The sequence below is a fragment of the Astyanax mexicanus genome, chromosome 6, assembly GCF_023375975.1.
Source record: "Astyanax mexicanus isolate ESR-SI-001 chromosome 6, AstMex3_surface, whole genome shotgun sequence".
NCBI lineage: Eukaryota > Metazoa > Chordata > Actinopteri > Characiformes > Acestrorhamphidae > Astyanax > Astyanax mexicanus.
In genome coordinates, this window is record NC_064413.1 from 39,513,731 (window position 1) to 39,536,981 (window position 23,251).

The 23,251-nt window shown below is 38.5% G+C and overlaps 1 protein-coding gene and 1 long non-coding RNA gene across 5 annotated transcripts in view; one reads left to right on the forward strand and one right to left on the reverse strand.

Moving 5' to 3' along the window:
* Nucleotides 1–23,251, forward strand: part of LOC103022254 (uncharacterized) — a 61,057-nt gene that overhangs the window by 27,877 nt on the left and 9,929 nt on the right. The gene's annotated exons all lie outside the window — the stretch shown is intronic.
* sema6e (sema domain, transmembrane domain (TM), and cytoplasmic domain, (semaphorin) 6E) overlaps nucleotides 1–23,251 on the reverse strand; it is a 173,675-nt gene that overhangs the window by 7,129 nt on the left and 143,295 nt on the right. For 2 of the 4 annotated variants that reach the window (XM_015605915.3, XM_015605914.3), the window contains 3 exons: nucleotides 15,337–15,395; nucleotides 14,342–14,392; nucleotides 9,332–9,484 (listed from right to left, as the gene is read on the reverse strand). In XM_015605915.3, the coding sequence (XP_015461401.3) occupies nucleotides 9,332–9,484; nucleotides 14,342–14,392; nucleotides 15,337–15,395 (263 nt within the window). The remainder of the gene's footprint in view (nucleotides 1–9,331; nucleotides 9,485–14,341; nucleotides 14,393–15,336; nucleotides 15,396–23,251) is intronic. The other 2 variants (XM_015605916.3, XM_015605917.3) reach the window with 2 other exon arrangements.

A 23,251-nucleotide genomic window follows, 5' to 3' on the forward strand; every position in this document is an offset into this window, starting at 1 on the left:
ATCCTGAGTTGGTTGAAGGTTGGTTGGTTGGTTGGATGGTGGTGCTGTGACTTGAGAACAGGGCGTTCATGAATAATGGAGAGATTTCACATCTGTCCCTCTCGCTTTCTCTTCTACCTCACTCTCTCTCTTTTCATGACAAATTAAACAAATATCACATTTTATAGAAGCAGGTGTTAAAGAGTGGAATAAATTAGTTTAACATATTTATGACTTAACCCTTATAAAGTTGATCATTTAGTAAATATTTGGTATTTGAGGCTTGCTTTCTTGTATTTGTAAACGGAGATGTGAGGCTAATACTGACACTCTGTACTAACATAGAACAAATTATTTACAACAAACTAATCTTTTTAAATACATTGCTTATGTACATTTAAATTGTTTGATATCTAAAAAGTCAATATTAATTTAATTTATTTACCTCAAAAAACGTCCACACTATTAAAATCAAAATCAAACATTTGCCTTATTCACAGTGTTTTTACTGACTGAAAGTTTGTGACAAGTTATGTGGAAATTTAAAAAGGGTGATTAATATTTTTACAGAAATTAAATGTTTTGTCTTAGCAAGAATTACTTGCCGGCATCATCCACTCTCTCCGTCTGTCTGGTGCTGGTCTACTGGTTGGTTAGACAAGGTTGTTTATAAACAATTGAGATCTCTCTCTCTTTCTCTCTCTCTCTCTGTCTGTCTGTCTCTTTCTGACTCATCAGGTCTCTGCTGGGCCCTAAACTACACCCACAGAGCCTGCAGAGCACTGAGGGCTAGCACATGGCCTGTGTGAAGAGTGACTCACTCTTGATGCGTGTAAGCATACACAAGTGTGTGTGTCGCACTAGGGGGCACGAAAGAGGGAAACACAAATCTTTGCTACTCCACACATAAACTGTCAAAACATGTTTGTGACTGCGAGCCACGGCTCAGCAGATGCCTATAGGAGACATATGCTGGCCCAGTCACCCCCCACACTGACACCTACTCACACAGGTATTGTGCCTGTGAAGAGTTTCTGGACTGTTTAAGACTATTTACTCTGATTTACTACAGGATTTGTTCTGTAGACAATTTCCTGTAGGCTGCATATCATTTGGTTTGGTGATTATTATGGCAATACTGATGGTTATAATCAGCCTTTGCAATACTGGCACCAGTGCTGCAGTGTGCGTATGAGCACATCTGAGGGTGCTGTGGGTACTGATCAATGTGACTCTGATTAACATCTGGGAATTACACAGTCTTTTATTCCTTTTGAGAACTTGTGTGGCTGAACATCACATTTCTAAGAGATGTTTCAATTTGGGGACATTGTGTGTGTGTATTAGGGGTGGGCGATATGGCTCTAAAATAATATCACAATATTTCAGGGAATTTTTGCGATAACGATATACTTAGCTATATAGGAAAACTAAAATAATTCATTCATTTCAGGAATATAGTATAATAGTATAACAGAATAATCATAATGTGGCAAAATAAATAATATAGCATAAAATAATATAATGCAGCAAATAATATTGCAGAATATTTAGTGCATGCATATAAACTGCCAACTAAAACAATTAAACAATAAATACACCTAAAGCTTCACAGTAAATTTTAAGACAGAACAGCCCTATTATCACGATATGGATTTTTAATATCATGATATTTCTGTGTCACGATATATTGTATACGGTATAATATTGCCCACCCCTAGTGTGTATGTGCATGTATACACAAAGTAGGCTTTCATTCATTTATATCTGGTAGGTCTGGTAGGAAGTGGAGGGTAGGAGTGAGTAGAGTAAACAATGCAGTCGCCCTTAACATTTTTAGCTAAGGTGCATTTGAGCAAAGCACCTAACATCTTATTGCTCCTAAAGTGATCAGGTGGCTGCCCACCACCCCACTGAGGGGGTGTCTCCCTGACTTAGACAATAATGTGCCTTTGATGGGTTAGAGCATTCGTGCATTGCATTGAACTGCTGTGTAAGGGCTGTAACATGGCTTTACTTTATTTCCTCTTTTTTTGGTAAAGCAGCTAAAAGTTGGAAATACAGGCCAAAACGGGTCAATACAGAAATTAAATTAAAGCCAAATGTAATGTATTATGTCACTGTGTGATAAATTGTGTACTTAAATTGAAACTGTTTTGCAAAACAGTGGTAATAACTAACAGTAATAATTATATGGTACCTCCCACCGGATGCGTCAAGATCAAATACAGCGTCTTAAAATTCCAACTCACAGTTTTTAATGAAGGTGCAGACACTGCCACCGACCTCCAGCAGTGATTAATTATCCTGACTGATCAAATGCAGTCGGTTAAATACATACAAGAAACAAATGCTATACAGTGCTGCATGTGCAGTGTTTTTTTGTTTTTTATGTAATCTGCTATTACTTAGTAGCTTAGTGGACCCAGGTATCCAACCTACAACCTAGTGATCAATAACTCCACACCCTCTACTCCCTACTTCCTCTGTTATCAAGTTCTAACACAGCTAGTATTCAGGTGTTTTACAATGTACACATCTTCAGTACTTTATTCATTATCTAACATAGCCTAGGTTAATGTGCCATAAACAAGTTTGATATTATTCAGATTTTTTATATGATTTTTATCTCAATAGAGTCATATATACAAAGATTTTTTATATTCAAGCATACTGCAATCAGAACAGCATTTTAATAATAATGTGGTAATTGGTCCACATTGTGCTGCCCATATACATAATAACTAGATGTCTTAAAACCTACATAAGTTTACATAAGTAATTTCTCCTTCAGTTTGTTTTTGTTATGATCCTCACTGTTAGCAAACGTTTATACATGAGCCATTTCTTGGCCCTGGATTAATATGCTCGCTCAACTTGCTAAATGAAACTGAACTGCAAAGTCTAAAGATAGTAGAAATGTGTGAAGAACATGGACAGCCATACTATGGACCATCTCCAGTCTGCCTGCCAAAAGGTAAACAAGCAGATGGGCTGAGAGGGGAAATGGATGGAATGAGTCAAAAGAAGAAGTGTAGGGGAGTGACGCAGCATGCACTGGATAAAGAGAGTAATTAAGGGTTGAAGATAACGAATAGAGAGAAGGAGAGAGTGAGCTAATGAGAGAACGTTAGATGGTATAGCAAGACAGAAGAAGTAGATGATAAGAGAGGTAATGAATGTGGATGGGGAGTGGAGGAGAAACTGGAGAACTGAAGATAAGTGGCAGTGATTGGCAGACTGTCAGCCATCAGTGTTCAAAAACTTGGTGCCTCTGCCTCTATTTCTCCCTCTGTAGCAGGAGCTGTCCTAATAACTCCATCAGTGAAGGAAAGAGAAAGCGCAAAAATAGATAAATCTACGTTATGTAAGCCCTACAACAGCAGAACAGGATGTGGAGGTAGTTAGAGGCAGATGAGGGTGGTGAAATCTCACTAAGAGCTGTTTTTCACTGTGATATATGTTCTGGTTTAATGGCAGAAGTGCTTAAAATGGAAGGAAATTGGCTGGGTATCCAGTATGAATTACAAAATGCTATATCTTTCCTTTATGTTAGTTAAAGGCACTTATTCCCTCCATTGTTTAGGCTACCAAAACTAAGATCTACAGCTCATACAGTGGTATGGCACAGTTCAGTGTATCTAAAGCAGCTATCTAATTGCCTAGATGTGTGTGTGTGTGTGACCTGCTGGATGCACACCATTGACCAACTCCAAATGACACATAGAGGGGAATTAAGCCATCCTACATTTACCTAATGAGAGCATTGGGGCCAATTCTGCTCCTATTGAAACCCAGTCACAAGTGAGTGCAGCATTACTAGGAACAAATAGGATGCGGTCTTCTCATATTTTTCCCCTCTTTTATATTAGTCCATCTAATATATTTATATAACATTTATTTGTATTATTATGAAAGGATGTGGGTTAAAAATAGTTTGACCATATTAATAAAATATATATATTTATTTAACTTCTATAGTATTTTCTTTAATTATCTACTATTAAACATAGTATGCACTTCAAGAAATTTCTGTGCAACAAAAACTTTTCTAAAACACGCTTCTATACTTCATTCTATACTGTATTAATGAATGTACTTTTATGGGTGCTGCACTGTTATTGGTAGTTTCCTGTTTGGAATACAGCAATCATAAGACCAAAAAATATACATTAAAAAAGGCTGGTATGCTAAAAGGCTAGTGGGATTTTTCTAACACCTGAACCTGCGGATTAATAGAGGAGTTAAATAGTGTCTGTTTAAGCAGGTAAATCAAAAAGCTGTTCTGAATACCAGCCCTCCAGGAGTGGAGTTAAAGAGCCCTGTACTAGATCAATGTGTGAGCTATTTCTAATGAGAATATAAGAATAATAATATTCTATTCATTAAAAGATGTTTTTTTCCTGTTCATTTAATAGGAACATGGCAGGGCTGGCAGGACTAAATTAGCTGTAGTGTGACTGAGTTTGGCAGACAGAATGATGTGTTTGTACTGTTAATGATCATCTCTCTCTCACACTCTAATTTAGTTCAGAGGTCATGACTGCTTTGTCACTGTTTAGTAACTACACTCCCACTAGAAGTGGATTAGATATCAGCAAACATAAGCCATCAAACTATTCATTAATGAATAAAATTATTGTAATAATTAGAAGCTGTTAATGTATTACAGTTGTTCCAGGGCAAAATGAAAATGACTGCAAAAATAATAATGGTTACAATGGGCATCAATGGCAGTTAAGCTCAATATTATGTCTAATAAGCAGAGCAATAATTGACAGGATCAAAATTATCTTACTGTTTATGAAGTTACAACATGCTTGCTTCAACCAAAATGTGCCAATTGTTTAATTACAGGCAATTTTTAGTATCTGTAAACGTTTAATAAGTGGATTTTGTACACTCTACCACAGCAGTGGAAAAAACTCCTCATTATATGTATCTATTTTTTACTTACTCTCTTTCCCAGAGCCAGACCTGTCCCTGCAGGCAAAGGAGCTAAATGTCCTGCTAATGCCACAGTTTCGCTGTCTAATAGCATTAAAGAACAATAAATTAACTCCCCAGATTTATAAAGCTCTAAACCTCCTCCTAACTATCTCCCTCACATTACTCCATCCTAAAAAGTGGATCTGAGTGAAAATAATTTGATGGTTTTGAGTTCAGACAGTGTAAAGCAAACAGCAGCAAATAATTGAGAATGTTTCAACACGCATACGTAGAAAATGAATTTCATCACACATTCCCCTCAAATAGATTCAGTATTCTCCGTTCCACTCTGCTGCTCTGCAAATTGAGTTCCGCTTTGTTTATGTCGGAGTGAAGCTGAAAGACTATCCTGAATGAGATTCTCATTTGTGAGAAGTGCACCTTGAGGAATTTCGTCCACAAGTGACTGAGCTGATTGAAATACAGGAAGAACTAATAAACAACCTTGGCAGTATAGCATTCCCACAAACCTAAAAGCTCTGGATTAAAAATAACAAAGAGTTTCGCATTCCTTTGAGCAAAAGCTCAATTACACATGTTTTTATTAACACAATATTTCATATTTTTGAGACTCATGCATTGTTTGATGCATTGCACATGCAGAAATTGGTAAGATGATCAACAACTAATAAAGCAGGGGCACTGCAAACACCACACCTCTTCAGGGCACACACTTGTCAAACAAGGAGAAAAAGAGAGACGCAGCAGCATTAGGAACATGCAGGTCACTCAGTTGGCTTTAGTTCTACATCACACAGCAACAGGTAACGCAGCAGAGCTGGTCTTATTAAAGAAAGGGAACTTCTGAAACTCAAACCAAACGAAGAGAAAAATGTCCAGAAGCGTGCAGGATTCAACAGGAGCAGGACACAGTTCTAGAGTGAAGTTCTAAACCCTGTTTTCCACTGACAGCTCAGACTAATACCTCAATTAGGATTATTTTGGAAACAATTCAATAAATCATTATTTAATCATTTAACAGCCTTTATATTTCTACCCAGTTTTTCCCCAATTTAGTTGAGATAATTGACCCACCCATTCACTTACTGGGACTCCATCACTTGCAATACTCCCACTAAATTACTATGATTGATTATAATCTATTTAAATTTTACACTCTCAACCAAGAATTGTCACCTTCAGATCAATGCATCACAATTTATTGATGCATGAAAATAGAGCTGGGCATCGTTTAACAAGATCTTAAAATCTTTAAAATTAATCATGTTTGACAGCCAATTAGCAGCTTAGATTTTTTTGTATCAAGCATGCTTATTGGCTGGTAAAATTAATGAATAACTTACTCATTAGTCTCTGGTCCTATTAAAAATCAGAGAAATTAAAGTATTTCTACTGCTATGCTTACACTACACTGCTGTCTGTGAAATCTAGAGCTGTAGCAGAGTTCTAGATTTCTATGCCATTTTTGGGGGGTTGAGCACAGGGTTTACTCGCCACACAACGGGGGAGGAGGTAGTGGAGGAGAAGAGCAGTAGAAGAGGGACTGAACAGAAGAAGATACAGCATTAGTAGAAAGGAAACATCAGGCGGGTTAACAACACACTACTCCCCTGTGCTCGGAGAGAGTGGGGAGGACAAGGAGCAGGAGGAGAGGAGGTCAGGAAAATTTGGGAAAAACAAGCGCATTACACGGATCACACACTGTGTGGGCCCTCAGTTCTCACGTATGTTGTGTGTCTGAGTGAGTTTAGTGTGTGTGTATATATAAAAGAGAGAGAACCAGATGAATGAGAAGAGAGTGAGAGTTACCTTAACTAACTTGACAGCAGAGGCACTGTGTTTACATTGCTAAATAGAAGCACCAGAAAAACAGTACATTATGGGGTAAGTTGGGGTGAAACTTGGTAAATTGATTGATTCACGCTTAATTTTTCCGTTTTTTTTTTTGACTGTTTTTATTCATTAAGCTACGACTGAAGATATGTTTGTTATTATGAACACTGCCTGCTCTGAGGTTATTGAATGCAATATGAGATCATGTTGTAGATCAGCTTTATTATTGCGGTAATGACTGGGGCCGCAAACAAGTCATCTTTTGTTTTGTGTATTTAAAACCGGGACAAAACCTACTCTCTCTCCATTTTCCCACTTTGGCATCTTCTTCTAAGGTTTTAATGACCTCCAGAGCTGTGTTTCCTTTTTGGGGCTGAGGGAGGTTTTAGAGTTCACCTCAAGTTCATCTCCAGTTCATTCTCAGCCCTTTTTGCAGCCTAATTAGCTTCAGATCCAGAGCAGAGCAGAGCTGCCGATTACAAGCGTGGCCTCCTCCAGCACACATACACGCAAATTATTGGAGGTCGGGAGTCATCAGCGAACCAGCCCTCACTTCATTTGATTTCTCTAAATAACCTGCCAGTGGGTGTGTGTGCTTAAAATAGTGGTGCTGCTGTTGGTGACTGGGGACGTGAGCAGTCTCCACCTCCAAGCAATAACAAGTACAGGTTTAGTTCCTGGTAGGGAGCGAGGCATCATTATAGGTTTCCAGACAAGAATGCCGATGGACTCCAGGTGGGTGTCTGGAGCTTGTAATAGTAAAGCAGCATTTAACCTGCACTCTCCATTCACTCCAATTATACATAATCACCCACACCGCGACTCAGACTCAACAATATGGATCATTGTTAATATGACTGATGTAATTGGCCATGCCTGATAAGTATGCGTCTGCATACACACTTGGCTTTTATGTGTTAAGTATATAATGATATTGGGTTCAGTGCAGTTTTTTAGTGTTTATATGCCTATAAAAGTAGAGGTGGCAAGATTTTTTTTCATTAATTAAAAATGTAAAAAAGTAAAATCTCAAAGAAAAAAAAAAAGGGTTTTTTGGTCACTATATTCCAATGCTCTGCTGTCAATAATAGATGAGCGTTCTCTCGCTCTCTCTCTCACTCTCTCTCAGTCTGTGAACATCCGTAAGTGCCTTTGGACTTTCAGATCTGCAGGCTGAGAAAGAATGACATGAAGACAGAAAAGAAGAGAAGGAATGTGATAGAGGCTGAGAAAGCTGACAGATAAGACTTTCAATGGATGTCTGCCAGATTCAGATTATGTCATAAAGTAAAAACACAACAAAAATGGAACAAGTTTTCTGGCAGGATGAGGACAATCTATTACAGTCACCAACACCTGATTTGACAAGTTTATGCATTATTTGTAATATAATAATGCTAATTTGGGTATATTTTCCTGTCCAATTTAGTAAAAACCTTACATAGTTCCTCTGCTGTGGATTAATATTTACTTTCTTCATCATTGTTGTTGTTACTATTATTATCATTATTATTATTATTATTATTATTATTATTATTATTATTAGTGTTTATTAATACCATTGTTTAAAATATTATTATTACTCTTAGTGGGTGCATACATAAAAAAACAAACACTACTGTTTAAATTTTTTGAATTATTAAAAGCAGCACTTTAGTTACAATAAGATTTCTGTTTCTCTCAGACAGCAGATCTTTGGGCTGTGAGAAAAGACTGAAGTTCCTGTGAGTTCGGTCGCTGAAACAGATCACCCACCAGAAATTTCTATCAGGCAGCTTATTTCTATCAGGTTTATTTATTTGTTGCTGGCGTTTCTCATTATGGGCTGAGTGGATGATCATGGCGACAGCAGTCAGAGCGAGAGAGAACTGCAGGCACTCAGCAGGAAGAGGATTTATAGGTTCTTCACTGCAGAGCGGAGGTGCATCAACATTGAGCAGGAAGAAGGGCTCACAAACAGCAACACGTGAGAGAGCACAGTATTACAGAATAGGAGAGGTGAAACTACGAGGAAATAGCGCAGAGAGATAAGTGCTGTGCTCTTCAACTGTTTGTTGGATTTATAGAATTAGTTTTGCTTCAAAGGTTTTGATTGCTTGTTACTGCTAATGATTTAATGGTTTAATAAGCATGTTTACTGTACAGGTTATCATAATATTTTCTGTGTTTCTACAGCAAGTTGAACAAAAATGTGCTAGAGGTGATTACATGTTTGATTTGCTCATGCTAAATTATTTATAATGGATTATTCAGCAGGGAACTGCTTTCCTGAGTAATTAAATTAAATATTCTATTTATATTAAATATGATATATATATATATATATATATATATATATATATATATATATATATATATATATATATATATACTAATAATAATAATAATAAGAGGAAAAAGAAAATAGGAAACAGAAGAAAAAAAGTTTGCCAAGATAATGAAGTGTGTGTGTGTGTCAAGCTGAGAGCCACACAGAAGCATCCAGTATAGCGCATCAGAAGCTCAAACTAAAGACACTGGAGAACTAGAAGACAGACAGCAGACTTAGAGCCTCTCCCCACCCCCTTACCCTCCATCTCCACACTGATTGGCTCCGAGTCAGGGGAACCCCGCCCCACCCGCTCCCCCTCCGCAGGGTGGGTACCTTGCTCAGGGACACCTGGCCCTTTAGGCAGAGCTGGCCCCTGACTGGTTGGGCTGGCGCTTGTGGGTGAGGTCTTTCCTGTGGTTGTATTGGAAGGGGGCAACAAAGTAACTGGTCAGTGAAATCCATATTGTGCACAGTATTTAAATAATACAAAAACATTTTTTTTTTTTTTTTTTTTTTTAATTTGCAATACTCTCTAAACAAGCAGAAATAAAAGTTACAAAAAGTAAAACACCATGTCATATTAACACTTGACACTACTTTAAGTTTTATGAAACAGTTCGCTCTGTCTCCGTGCTCTGAGAATATTCTGCCGAATGTCTAAAACAGGTGCATGTAAAAATATCCTCAGGCAATTAGGACTTATTTATAGGATCCATTTAAAGCTCTGCAAAGCATGGGTTTTGGCAGACGAATGAACATCGTGTTTCCTACGCTGTGGAAGCATGCAGGAATGCGTAGCTCCAGTACATTCCAATGCTTTCTGAACCAGAGCTTGAGCTGTGCACACCTTTCTAGCCTGTAATAAAACCATCTCCCCCCCCAGTCCCTATCCATTACACATTCACAATGCACTCGCAGACTTCACAGTTCGGCTCGACACTTGCTAAGACTGACTTTGAGGGTATCCTCTTCTTTAATACTGCACTGGAACTTTACATATTCTCCTGCCAGGGCTGCTTTAATTATTGATGCCCCTGTGAAGTTCCCCTCCTCAAAGGCTGAGTGTCCTTGAGTCCAGAAAGTGGAGAGGGGCTTCAGAGCTCCACTGATGGTTAATGAGCTGCCCTTACTGTTCTCGCGCAACCAGCCTGTTCAGCAGCCGCCACACATACACACACGCACGCACACATTCTTCTTTTCTGCCAGTCCACCAGCCTTGTTTCAAATCAGGCCTGTCAGTGTGCCATCTGTGCCAGGCGAACGGAGCCTGCTGCACACCAGGGGAGCACAGGCTGGCATGCCAGCGGACGGCCACAAGGCTGAGATTTGTTATGACTTCCACTTATTATCATTCCTATCCTTAGTGGTATAAACAACTGGATGAGGGAGGGGTGTAGTATGTATGTATGTATGCATGTATTTATGTATGTATGTACGTTTGTATGTATGTGTCTCACAAAAGTGAATACACTCCTCACATTTTTGTACAATGACGTCAGTGTACAAAGTGTACAGCTGGTAACAAAAGTGAGTACACCTCTAAATAAAAATGACCAAATTTTGCCCTTAGTGTCGATATTTTGGGGCTGTACGAACAGCACCACCATGCTTGAGTGTCAACAAGACACACTATTCTTTGTACCCTTCACCTGATTGCCGCCACAAATGCTTGACATCTTAACTAAACAGGTTTTATCTTGGTCTCATATTAGGATTTATATTAGACCACAGGGTATGGTTCCAGTAATCCATAATATTATTGGTCATCTATGGCCTGCTCTGAGTGGAACCTGTCCTGTTAAACTGCTGTATGGTCTTGGCCATCTTGCTGCAGCTCAGTTTCAGTGTTCTTTAATTCAGATCCTCAGAGAGTTCTTTGTCAGGAGGTGGCATTTTGAACTTCCAGTGACCAGTATGTGAGCATGTAAAAGTGATAACGTCTAATTTAACAGGCCTGCTCCCTAGTCACACCCAAGACCTTGTAACACGTATGAGTCACATGACATTGGGGAGTGAAAATGGCTAATTGGTCACAATTTTGTCATTTTCACTTATGGGTGTACTCACTTTGTTGCCAGCTGTTTAGACATTAAGGGTTGTGTGTTGCTTTAATCTGAGGGCACAGCAAATTTACACAGTTTTTTAAGCTGTACACTGACTACATTGTATCAAAGTGTCATATCTTTAGTGGTGTCCCATAAAAAGGTTCAATAATACATTTACAAAAATGTGAGCAGTGACTTCACTTTTAGGATATACGTATTCACTTACATTGTGTGTACAATATAAAATGTCTGCCTGGCTTTCCTCTGTGGAGCTGCTTTATCAAACAGTGGGGAGATGAGGGAGCGAGTAAAAGGGGGAGAGAAAGAGAGCGGAAGGAGAGAGGGAGCAGCACCAAGCCGATCAGAAACAAAGCTCGGAGTGTGTAATGGCTCAGCGGTGGCACGTGGGTGTTTTCTTAGCACTCAAATAATTGCTGTGCGCCACACAGCTGTGGAGGGCTTTGTCTCAGGGTGAGAATAGAAAACGCAGTAAACTAAATAAGTAAACCGCTCGTGTCATTTCCAGTGGGTTTCTGGAGGAACAGCAGTCCGCTGAGACACAAACTGAATTAATCAGAGGGGGGTTGACTGAGTGTATACTCCCATGGTGTTCTTTCTCCTCTGATAAACTGACTGGCTATACAGTGCCCTCATCTTTTGAAGAACCTTTCTTTTCCTTGTTTGGACTCTGAGCCGAGTAAATAGCTAAGTAATGGTGGGCAGTAGGGGTGCCTGATATGGACAAAAGTCTCATTATATCAGGTGAGGACAGTTTGCATGTTTGCTGTATGCAGGTAATGCAGTTTTACTATTATTAATTATATTTTTGGAGCTTGTTCAGTGTTTTTATTGCTAAATCTCACAATAACAATAAAATATGTTTTATCCTACATCCCTAGTAAGCAGTGTGACAATGCTGTATTTGCAATTATTCATTTTATAATTTACATATTTTTGATTGAGGCCATCATTGGCATTTCTAGAACACTGGATAACACGTTGAGAAATTAATTATGATTTATGCTATTTGTAGAGATCTTATCAACCACCACATAAACTGCATAGTAATAAACAGCTGACTGGAACAGCGGCACTATTAAAAATAAAGATTCTGTAAATAGTTTTGTGAATGAAGCCCCAGAAAAATCTGTGTTGATTCCATAACAACTATTTTTAGAAAGGTGCTGTGGGTGTGAAGAACATTTGAAGGTTTAAAGAGAGTTTTTAGGCGATTTAGCAATTTTTTTTTTTATTAAAATAGTTCTTACGAAATCCACAGTGGTTCTTCTGTGGCTCTACACAAAAAAAACTAACAAATGTAAAACCATTCCTTTTCAAAGTGCTGCTTTTTTGTAATTTATCACTTTTATAATTTAGTCTTAAAAAATCTTCATTTACTTTTTTTGTATCTTTTATATTACATTCTGTACTAATCTGTTCACTTAGCTCATAACAACTAAACCTATTAAAAATAACATTGTATGTAAAAACATATTGTAATATATTTCTGTCATAGTCTAAATCTAATTAGCAGCTCTGTATTACTGTGAGCACTAGATCTGTTGTGGTAAATGCTGGCGGTTCTCAGTGCTGTGTGTGTGTGTGTGTGTGTGTGTGTGTGTGTGTGTGTGTGTGTGTGTGTGTGTGTGTGTGTGTGTGTGGGACTGAATGGTGTGCCAGACTGAATGAACTTGTGCAGACCGACAGCAGCAGTTCCGTCTCCTCCTCTGTCAGAATGTGCTGCTGATGTGTTTCAGTACAATAGCTCTGAGCCCTGACCCCACACTGCTGATCTGTCTGAACTGCAGAAACCAGCCCACACACACACACACACACACACACACACACACACACACACACACACACACACACACACACACACACACACACACAAACACACACACACAGACAAACTCTATGAACTGATTAGTCCTGGATGTGAAACGTATGCTTTCTCTCTGATACATGTGCACTCATGCTGATACAGCTCATTCATTGTAGGGGTGTAACATGACACACATTCATGGTTCGGACGTCACAGTTTGGTGCACAGAGACGACAAGCTGTAGACTGTGTGCGCACAAGGTGCTAAAATTAATTAATATAATGTGGAAAACAAATCTTACAAGCATGAGCTCCACATAGAAACCTTAAGCTTGAAGTCAGTAGTAAGAAAAATGTAAATTGGCATGATCTTTTTATCACTTACTGTTCTGTTTGTCTCATATAATCAGTTTTTTTTTTTTTTGCTTTAATGGACACTGAGTATGTTTCTTCGTTATTTGAGTATACTCACCTTTGACACTTATTTGTTCTTCGTACATACTCTAATAAAAAACTAATATTAGTAATAAGGTCGCAATTCTGATCATACTCATCTAAAGATGTACTGTGAGTTTTAGCAAATAAAAAAGGAAAGACATCCTTAAAGTGATGGAGCTTAAAGAAATAACCGTGTCCATTAAGACTGGCAAATTTATGTTCATAAACATGAGGGTTTGTGTTTTGGCAGCATTTTAGAGACATGCTGTGTGCTGGGGAAACCGGTTAGAACTAGTGGAATAAAAGCTGATTGTTGGACCATGTTTGATATTGAATGTTCAATGATGAACATCCCAATCCTTATTTGACTGCGCTACAATGTCAGTATTATTTAAGGGTTTGTAAATGAAGTTTCTTGTGTTTTATGTCTCACTGTTGAAATCAGCAGCAGTAGTTATTTTTTTTTTATATAAGATCTGCCCTAGATATTACAGGTATTAAACTGAAGCATGCTTTGGTATCAGCACAGACTGAGCTGTGGCAGTGAGCCTGTACCTGTGTGAGTGCATCTCCCAAGCAGGCTGTAGAGAGAGTGTTTCATAGGCGAGAGCAGGACAGATTGAATTACACTCCTGTAATGTGTGTGCATGAGAAAATTGCCTCATATGAGAGCAATATGCTGTAATATGTCCACCATTTGCGCAATTCACACAGCAAGGCCAGCCAACAAAATAAGAAATGTACTGGCAATATGGACCCATTATTTGAATGAAAGAAGGAACCAGATGGCTTTTGAATGAACGAATGGAGTTAAAGTGCATATACAAGTTTTCAAAGACCTTCTGGATGAGTGATGTACAAAAGAGGCAGGAGCACAGAGCGACTGATGAACTCAAGTTAGTGCTGAATGGAGAGACGATGGCTTATGTGATTTAAAGAGGGAAAAGTAAAAGCTGCTGACCGTAGGCTGAATCCACCGCAGTGTTCTGTTTCCGTGTGGTTGCCAAGACATCTATGATTAAGAGAAAAAAGGCACATGATTAAACAGAGCCAGGCTGAAGAAGACTAGATGAAATGTTTCTAAAATTCTACGGCTGCATGAATGGGTCTGCAGTGGTTCACTGAAACAAGTGGACAAATACGGTCAGAACTGCCAATTCTACACTTTGGTGAAACTGCATGTAATGGGTTCTGTGAAGAACTTTTAAACTATATTTTGATCAACTGTTTCTTATGCAATTTTGTTTACTTTGAAAAAAGAAAAAAAAAAAAAAGTATAAAAACTCATCACATGCACTTCTGCTCTAAAGTGGAGAATTAGCAGTTCTGACAGTGTTATCCACTTTTTAAACCCTGTTCATGTTTAAAGGATTTTTTTTCCCCAAGAACTGATTAGTCATTTCTAATTTCTACCTACTATCCTATGACACACAATGCTTCCAGCAATTCGAGGGTTTAGGGTAGCATGTGCTTTTATTGTGCTTCTATTTGTGATATTTTCTTGATTTAATAGGTTATTATTTCTTGATTTTCATAACTATATTAAACGAAAAAAGATAACACTTTCCTTTTAGTTTTTGTCATTTTAACACAACCCTGTTGATATTTAAAGTGGATTTTTTTAATTCCTCAATTAAACATTTACCATGTTACATACCACAAAAAATAATCTACAAAATCACCTAATATTTTTTAGCACAGACTCTGAGAGGAATATTGGCAGTACTGCTAAACATTTCAGTACATTGTTAAACTTTATATTAACATTGTGATGCTGGAGATCCATTTCGTATTTGCAGATGGGGGATTTCCAGGATATTGTTTATATTGTTTATTAAAATGCATGAGACTCCCTGAACTTTCAGGACAGGTAGGACCCTGTATTAAGCTGCAGAAATCTCAGTGATAAACCCACATGAGTTGTACAAGGACACTTTCTGGTCGTCATGTACTCACCGTGGCAGCTGTCTGGGTACTGAGGGTAGCCGGTCTCCACATCCTGTTCAAAGCCAGACCTTAGAGAGAGTGAGAGGGAGAGAAAGAAGAGAAAGGAACAAAGTTAGCACCTGCGTTTTCCCTTTCTTCCTCCCTTCTTCCTCCCTTCCTCTAATTGCCAGTGCTGTCAGGCCCAGGGAAACAGTACGGCTGTCTCCCTGACTGGGCTTGAATAACACTAAAAGGGAAATGCAATTTGTTTGCTGTCTCATCAAGGCTGGCGCTCTTGACAGAGGCGCCTGGCAGAACGGACGGCAAATAGGAAAATGGAAAGGGGGCGTTCAGCGGCCATGTTTTCTCCACAGTGGCGTAAAGTTGAAAAGGAGCACTCTGCTATAATCAGCCATGCTTGAGAGGTAGGAACACATAAGAGGCTATTACAAAAAATAACAACTGCAATTACTGGTTATGGAATTGTGATTGTGATTATTAATCACAATTACAACTGATTATTTCGATACCTCGCCACAGTGCTTTTGTCAGGAGGTGAGAACACCTGTGCTTTATTGGTTCTTAACAGGGACATCTGAGAGTCTTTCCCTCACACAGTGCATCACCAAATAAAAAAAGCTGAGCTTGTGTTTGATCAGAGGAGCTATATATTGTGCTGGCTTATGATGCAGTGAGCATAATTAAAAAACTGTCATTACTTGTGTGAGGATCATTAATCGCAGAGGACAAAATTGGATCAATTATATAGTACTGCGAGCGCACATGCATGCAGGGCTGCCGATGTTAACGGAGAAAAATAAATCAAATACTTACAATACAGCACTGTATAGTGGGCAGCAGTGTAAATCAATGGGAATCGTTCAGTTTCTGGTACCTTGAAAATTACACAGTGGCACCTAACTCAGTAAAATATTATCCTATTTACTTGACAGCACACTGGAACAGAAAGGGGATCAGTGATGAGGTCTCATATCTTGTGTTCTTCTGAAATGAATGCAGTTAAAAAAGTGCAGTAAATTAGTGGCGTGATTAGGGATAAGCAAAAAGCATTTGATTTGTTGTAATTCAGTATAAGAACTAAACAGTGTTATTTATGCAAATGCTTTTCAATCCATTAGATTGCCCGTATTGAAAACTTTGTTGTGTTGATGTTGCAGTTAGGGTGTTTGCTGTCATCTTTCCTATTTTTCACAACAATCAGGCATGATTTTGGCTCTGCAATTTAGCACAAGCCTCCCCCTGCAGTTAGATTCACTCACTTAATATCATTCTTTTATGTAAAAAAAAAAAAAAAAAAAAAAAAAAAAAAAAGCAATTATGATATGACACAGCTGCTGGACAGGCCTCCTGCTAATATCAGTGTATTACTGGTGCAATCCTGCTTAGAATTACCCTTAAAATCCTAAGAAGAAAAAAAAAAGAGAAAAGAACAAAGCAAACAGATTCACTGGACTGTGTCTTTCTGGCCTGACAGTAGACAGCTCTATAGCTGCAGTGACTCAGCACTCAGCAGAATAGTGAGAGCACAGCCTTATCATCAAGCCTAATTATCCATTACAGACATCAAGAGATATTCACTTTTACACAACCACCAGTGCTGCTGATTAGCTGCATACAATACAGTATGTCTGCATATAACCACACACACACACACCCAAGTCAGAAAAGCAGCAGTGTTGGTAGTTCAGCTCACCCTGAGCTGGGTTTCTTTAGACAGAAAGGGAGACTGAATTTAGGCGAACAGTACAGCAATGCTAGAGGCGGCATATTAAACACCCACACATGCAGTTGCTTGCTTTAATAAGAGATTTGGGGTACAGGGTGTTGTCCTACTCAGAGCGAAAGTACAAAGCATCAGATAAAAGAAAATAGAAAACACTGCAAGCAAGCAATCAAACAAAGCAAACCCAGAGATGGTATAACCATATAAGGAGACTTATGAGAAATGCTAAATAATAGAGTTTACTAAAGAGGTATCCTAAAACACCTGGGAGATGAGCAGGTATGGTGCTCTATAATGTGAAAGCCAAGCTGTTGTTTGAAAGTCTCTGTAGCAGCAGCAGCAAACGTCAGGATGGCATCTGCTCTGATTCAAGTGTTGCCAATGGCAATTGCTCTGATTCAAGCTTCAATTTACCGTACGCCCTGATTCATCTCCGAGGTGTGTTCACTCGAGGGCTCTTCTAAAACCTTCAGCTTACTCTACACAAACAGCAGATACTTCACGGGTCCATTAAAACAGTCTTTTTGTACTGACTGATGTACAAAAGCACAGACTTGATGTAACATTGCACAATGTTCTCCTAAACTCACAGTACTGTAAGTACAAGGCCCTCCAACACATTAGAAAGGAAATGGAAAATGTGAAAAAATATATTGGAGTTTGTACAGCAGTGACTTTCTTTCAGTTCTCACCAGGGCAGGGTGATTGAAAATCTTATATTTCGATATGATTACGAGGAATTATGATCTACAACATGGATGATATACTTTTTAAGTGACTAGTACTAGTGACTGGATTAACCTTAACCTTAATCTGGGAACTCAGTTTTTACAACAAAAAAAAAATGTATATACAAAATAAATAAATAAATAAAAAATACTTTTAGCCACCAATGATCTGGAATTTACAACAGTAATATTTAAAACTTAGCTCAGTGGTATCAGGTGTCACTAAATCATTTTAAACTTTTAGTTTCTAACCATTTTTTTGGCCAGGTACTTACATCACATCATGCAAGACACCAAAATACTTAAAGATCGAAGATCCAATTACCATATGAACAACATATTTTACAGGCTGACCCTATTTCACTGTCTGCACAAGCAGCAAGCTGATTGGATCTTTTTATGTAAAGGCGGGACTATATCCATAAACGGGTGCCATTATTAGCTTTACGAGAAATCTCATTTATACAGCAGTCACTGGCATTTCTACTTATCAAAAAGGTCTCTAAAAATGAAATCATGAAATCATAATTCAATTTATAGCCACATTGTATACTTTTATATTATCGTCTACAAGTCAGTATGGCACACCTCTGTTCCTGACAGATGAGACTCTTCATTTAGATTTAGATTAACCTCAAAGAGCAATCAAGAGAGATACCGCGGGTTAAAGAGAATGAGAGAGAGAGAGAGAGAGAGAGTGAGACATGACAGTCACTTGTGATGATGTGACAGTTTGGCAGCTACACATTATACATGCATAATACCACAGCATAAGCATGGATCTGATGCAAGTATGTTTTTCAACCGTCTTTGTATACATGGGTGCCAAATACACACACACACACACACACCCACACACACACACACACACACCACGCACACACTCAAAGTGATCCTGCCAAGTACAAATTGCTCTGGAATGAGATCGAGTTTTGAGAGAACGGAAGCAGTGAGAAAAATCACAAAGGGAAAGAGGGCGATCAGCACAATTCCCTCCAAAGGAAGCTATAGAACACCAGCCTATACATTTTTATTCACAGCTACACCTACAGCACGCTCCTATTTACAGCATTTTTGTGTGCCAGTGGAACACACTGCCACACAACACTTTGAAGAACACACAGCACTCTGAAAAATGCCTCAAGTGATGCATAAGCTCACCTTTGCAAACAATGCTCCATTCTAGAAAATAAATGTTTGATCTACACAACATGACCGCAGTACGGTTTAACTCAGTCTTGGATTACAGGACCCAGAAGGCGCTGAAGGTGTTCAAACCCACATAAAACCACTGTGCCAGATGCAATAAGCCTCAATCTTTAGGAGATTATCAAGAGCTTTCTTCAGCTCAGGAATATTATGGTCATGGTTCAGCAACCAGTACATGTTAAAACAAAACCATATGGAAAAGACAGAACAAAAACAACACGGCAAGCACAGAGAACATCTCTCATCATATTCAGCACCAAATCCTCAAAGAGAATGAGGACTTTAGACCTGAAGCTTTAATTATACCACTCAGAAAATCAAATCAGGACTCTGAGCTTTAGTGAGAACTTCACCCAGGAACAGCACACAAACACACATTCCCTAGTGCAGAGCACTGGTGTTACATTATCACATACAGTGTGCTCTGGATACTGTGTTACTGTAGTGGCTTTAAATTAAATTAACACTATTTTTTAGTGTACACACCTTTTAGTCAGCTTACAACAGAAGTGTCATTCTACAAGCTTGTCCTCTGAGGTCTAATTATTATACAACACTTTAAAATGAAGAGCAAAAAGACATGAATCACTCATAAATCAGAAAGACAAGGGATTTAGGGTGAAGTAACTTCTCACCCCCACAAACACTGAGCTAGTTTTGCACACTTTAGTTTACTGAGAGCACTAAAGAATTTTCTACATCCTGTCATTATCACCTACACGGGCAGCGTTTCTGTATTTTTAACACTGATTGTCATCCAGGTGTTGTGCTGAATAACGCATGCCTGTCAGAATTTGACGTGTCATGCCAGAAAATGAGCATAACAGATTACCATTAGATACATTTTATTTCTGTTAATGAATAGGAGTGTTAGAAAATATTTAAGTATCACAATATTTTGTTTTGCAATACTGTATTGATTTTTAAAGATACAGTATCGATACTCAATTATTAGCTTAGCTGTTAAGATTGTTGTCAGAAGTGGTTATTTTGTGTTGTGATTAAACCATGACAACTTAATAGCAGTGTGTGTGTGTGTATATATATATATATATATATATATATATATATATATATATATATATATATATATATATATATATATAGTATTATATTAAAATATATATTATAATATATATATTGAGACTATCTGATGCCCGAAGACCTTGCTAAAAAGACAGTCAAACTGGTACAGACCAGTACAGACACAAACAGCAAAGATTTATTTAGAACACAAGACATCCATCATAGTTGAATTTACTTACACTTGTAAGTGCAGACATAGAGGACAAACAATAAATGCAGATAGCATTAAGTGTAGATGCCAGTCAGAGACCTTCACATCATTAACTTTACATGACAATGCATGACCCACTAACACTGATAAATGATTTGCATGGGCGCAGGTCTGCATCAGTCATTACTCACGACCATCCCCGTTTTTGCGGTGGCCAACTTTCCATCTGGCCAGGAGCCATATCGTCCATTTTACTCCTGATACTGGTTAAATATCTATGTGTGCCAGGGCTGCATATGTTACAGGCTTAGTGATTGCCTCTGTTGTGAACTTCAAAGGTATTTTTGAACTGAGGGCTAAGAGGAGTTCAAACTGAGGTACTGAAATCCAATTCGCAAGGCTTCCAACCACATATGCCCAAATTCATCACACCATAGCAGACTGGCAGATCAAATGTAATGAGGTGAGTTGCTTTTGACATGATCCTAGGAGTGCGGTTGCATGTTAACCCCAACAGAAACACAACTGTCTGCCCAGCTCTAACTGATCGACACTGAAAGCTGGGGCAATTTTTCCCCAAACAAGGTCTACGAGCTGCCGAGTTGGATGCCATCAAGGCAGTAAGCCAGGGACTTTATGGGTCTTGCATTAATACGTTCCCCACATTCCATTAGCAGCAGGTTGGCGAAGCCTACAGTTAATATAACACACAGAAGGTCACGTGATGCAGAGGCAATAACTCCCGTCTCTATTTAAAGAGATCAATACTCACATTTGGATAGCAGACTTGCGTCTGCCACACGCTGTCACTAACTCCTAAACGATTTACAGCCAAAGTTTGGATGAGAAAATAAGCACTTGAAGTGATTTAGAGTAGCAGCCATGTTTTGGCGGAGCAAAACTGCTAAAGGCCTGGTGGGCGGTAGAGCTAACAGCTAACAGCTCTCTCTCTTTGCTTGCTCTTGCACTCTCTGAGGTGCAGCGGGTTTGGCGTACACAGGCCTGGTGGCTGAAAGCCATAAAGCTGAACATTGCTTTTAGTTTCATGCGTACAGAGAGCGAGAGGGAGGGAGAGGGGAAAAAAAAGAGAGAGAGAGATTGATTTGGCCTTCTCCTTCTTCAAATGGCAGTGCTGAGAGATGCTGGTTGGTCAATAAGACTGTGTGTCACACAGGTTTAGATAAATAAATGACACCGGGCCTGGGAGTGATCAATAACGCTGCTACTGCCCCGGCTAGGTGAAGGCACGGCACACGCCCTTTAATTTCCTTTAGCTTGCTAAGGGGAGGCGTGCTTGCCACTTTCAAGCAAACAAGATGGATGGCGGTACAGCTCGGCTCCACAGTGTTTTGACAAGCCTGAAGCAGGAGATCTAAATTACCCTGAGTTGTTTTTATATAATTAATATTGATTAAATGAAGCATATTATTTTCAGATTAAGCAAATTAAAAAAGTTGAGAAGGCAAGCAGGCAGCAGTGCATTTAGTGCAACCAAATGAAAACAGGGCCCAAGTTCTTCACAAGGACGGCGTTTCTAGGACCACCGAACTCATACACACAGATGAATTCATAAATGACTCACTTTCTATCACAAACAAAACGTAATGTATTTCTTTGGTTTCCACCCTCGGTTTGCACTCTCGTCACGCGTCTCTCATTATGCAAGTCTAAATATAACCCTTGTTTTGTTTGCATCCCTTGTGTAGTCTTGCATGCAATCAAGCTGCAATTCTAAGTCATACTTGTATTAAGAATTCCCTGCTCTGATTTCAATTTTCTTTTTTTCCTAGCTCAGACAATTCCCTAGTTGCTCTGCGTTCTCTGCTCTCTAGCGTTTGCTAGTTTTTTTTGCCCTTGCTTTTTTTCCTGGCTTTGATTTAGAGAATTTGGATTGCTCTGTTTTAACCCTGTCTAGCAGAGTTCTGACCCCTGCTGTGAGCTGTTGCTACAATTATAGGAAGGGATAGAATACATATGAAGCTCAGTAGAGCAGTGCTGGTTCATGCTCACGCATGCATCTTCTGTTGACTGAGGGATATAACTGCTGACTAGGCTGAGGCTGTCTGAGAGCTAGGTTAAACAGCATCATGTAAAACATATTTTTGTAATCTTTTCACATTCTCATTGCCATCTCATTTCTCACAGCTGTCAGAATTTTCCCAGGATGTTTTTAAGATTGCCTTTTGATTACTTAGTGGTGTTTATTGGTCAGAAATGTCACCGTTACCGTACGTATTGTACCGTACGTATAATGAAATGTAGTTACCGTTTCATTATAAATGCAGAACTGAGGTCATGTAAGAAACATGTTTTATCATGCTGATATTTGTAAACTGTCTAGTCAAAAATTATTTTGTCCAGCAGACGGCAGTTCAGGACTGAATGCCAGTGACACTATTTTACCAGTTACTATCAATTCCAGCAAAATGATTATGAAGCTGTTTTTTATGGTACATTGGCTACATAATATTACTTTAAACTCAAATATATACTACAATTTACTACAATACTAATATGTGCTTGGAGAAACACTTTAGAGTAAGCACAGTGTAATTTTACTTAATATACATTTCTCAGTTGCAGCTCACAGAAAAAAATGAGGAAACCTGGCAAAAGTATACTTTGTGCCACGTCTCTGTTTTGAAAGTAGCAGTAGAAAGTATTTTATGATTTAAATTTGATGAAGCTACGAGTGTGTGTACATTATTTGAAATTAAGAAAAACATTCTTTGCATTTTTAAAACTGTTATACATAGAAACAAATAGAAAAACATCAGGAGCACACACTGAACCTATCTGTACAAAATGTTAATTTAATGGAAGTGTGATTAATCAAGTAACCAATAACATAGGTAACTGTGTGTTTATGTAATTATATACATAATATTCTGTAACTGAAACTGAATGCATTACGAAATGGCCACAGTAACTCTGGACCTCTTTAAGAGTTAATGGTGCGCATGCAGTAAGTCACTGTAATTGGGTTCCAACTGAGAGACTAATAGAGGGATGCTGTAAATGTAACTT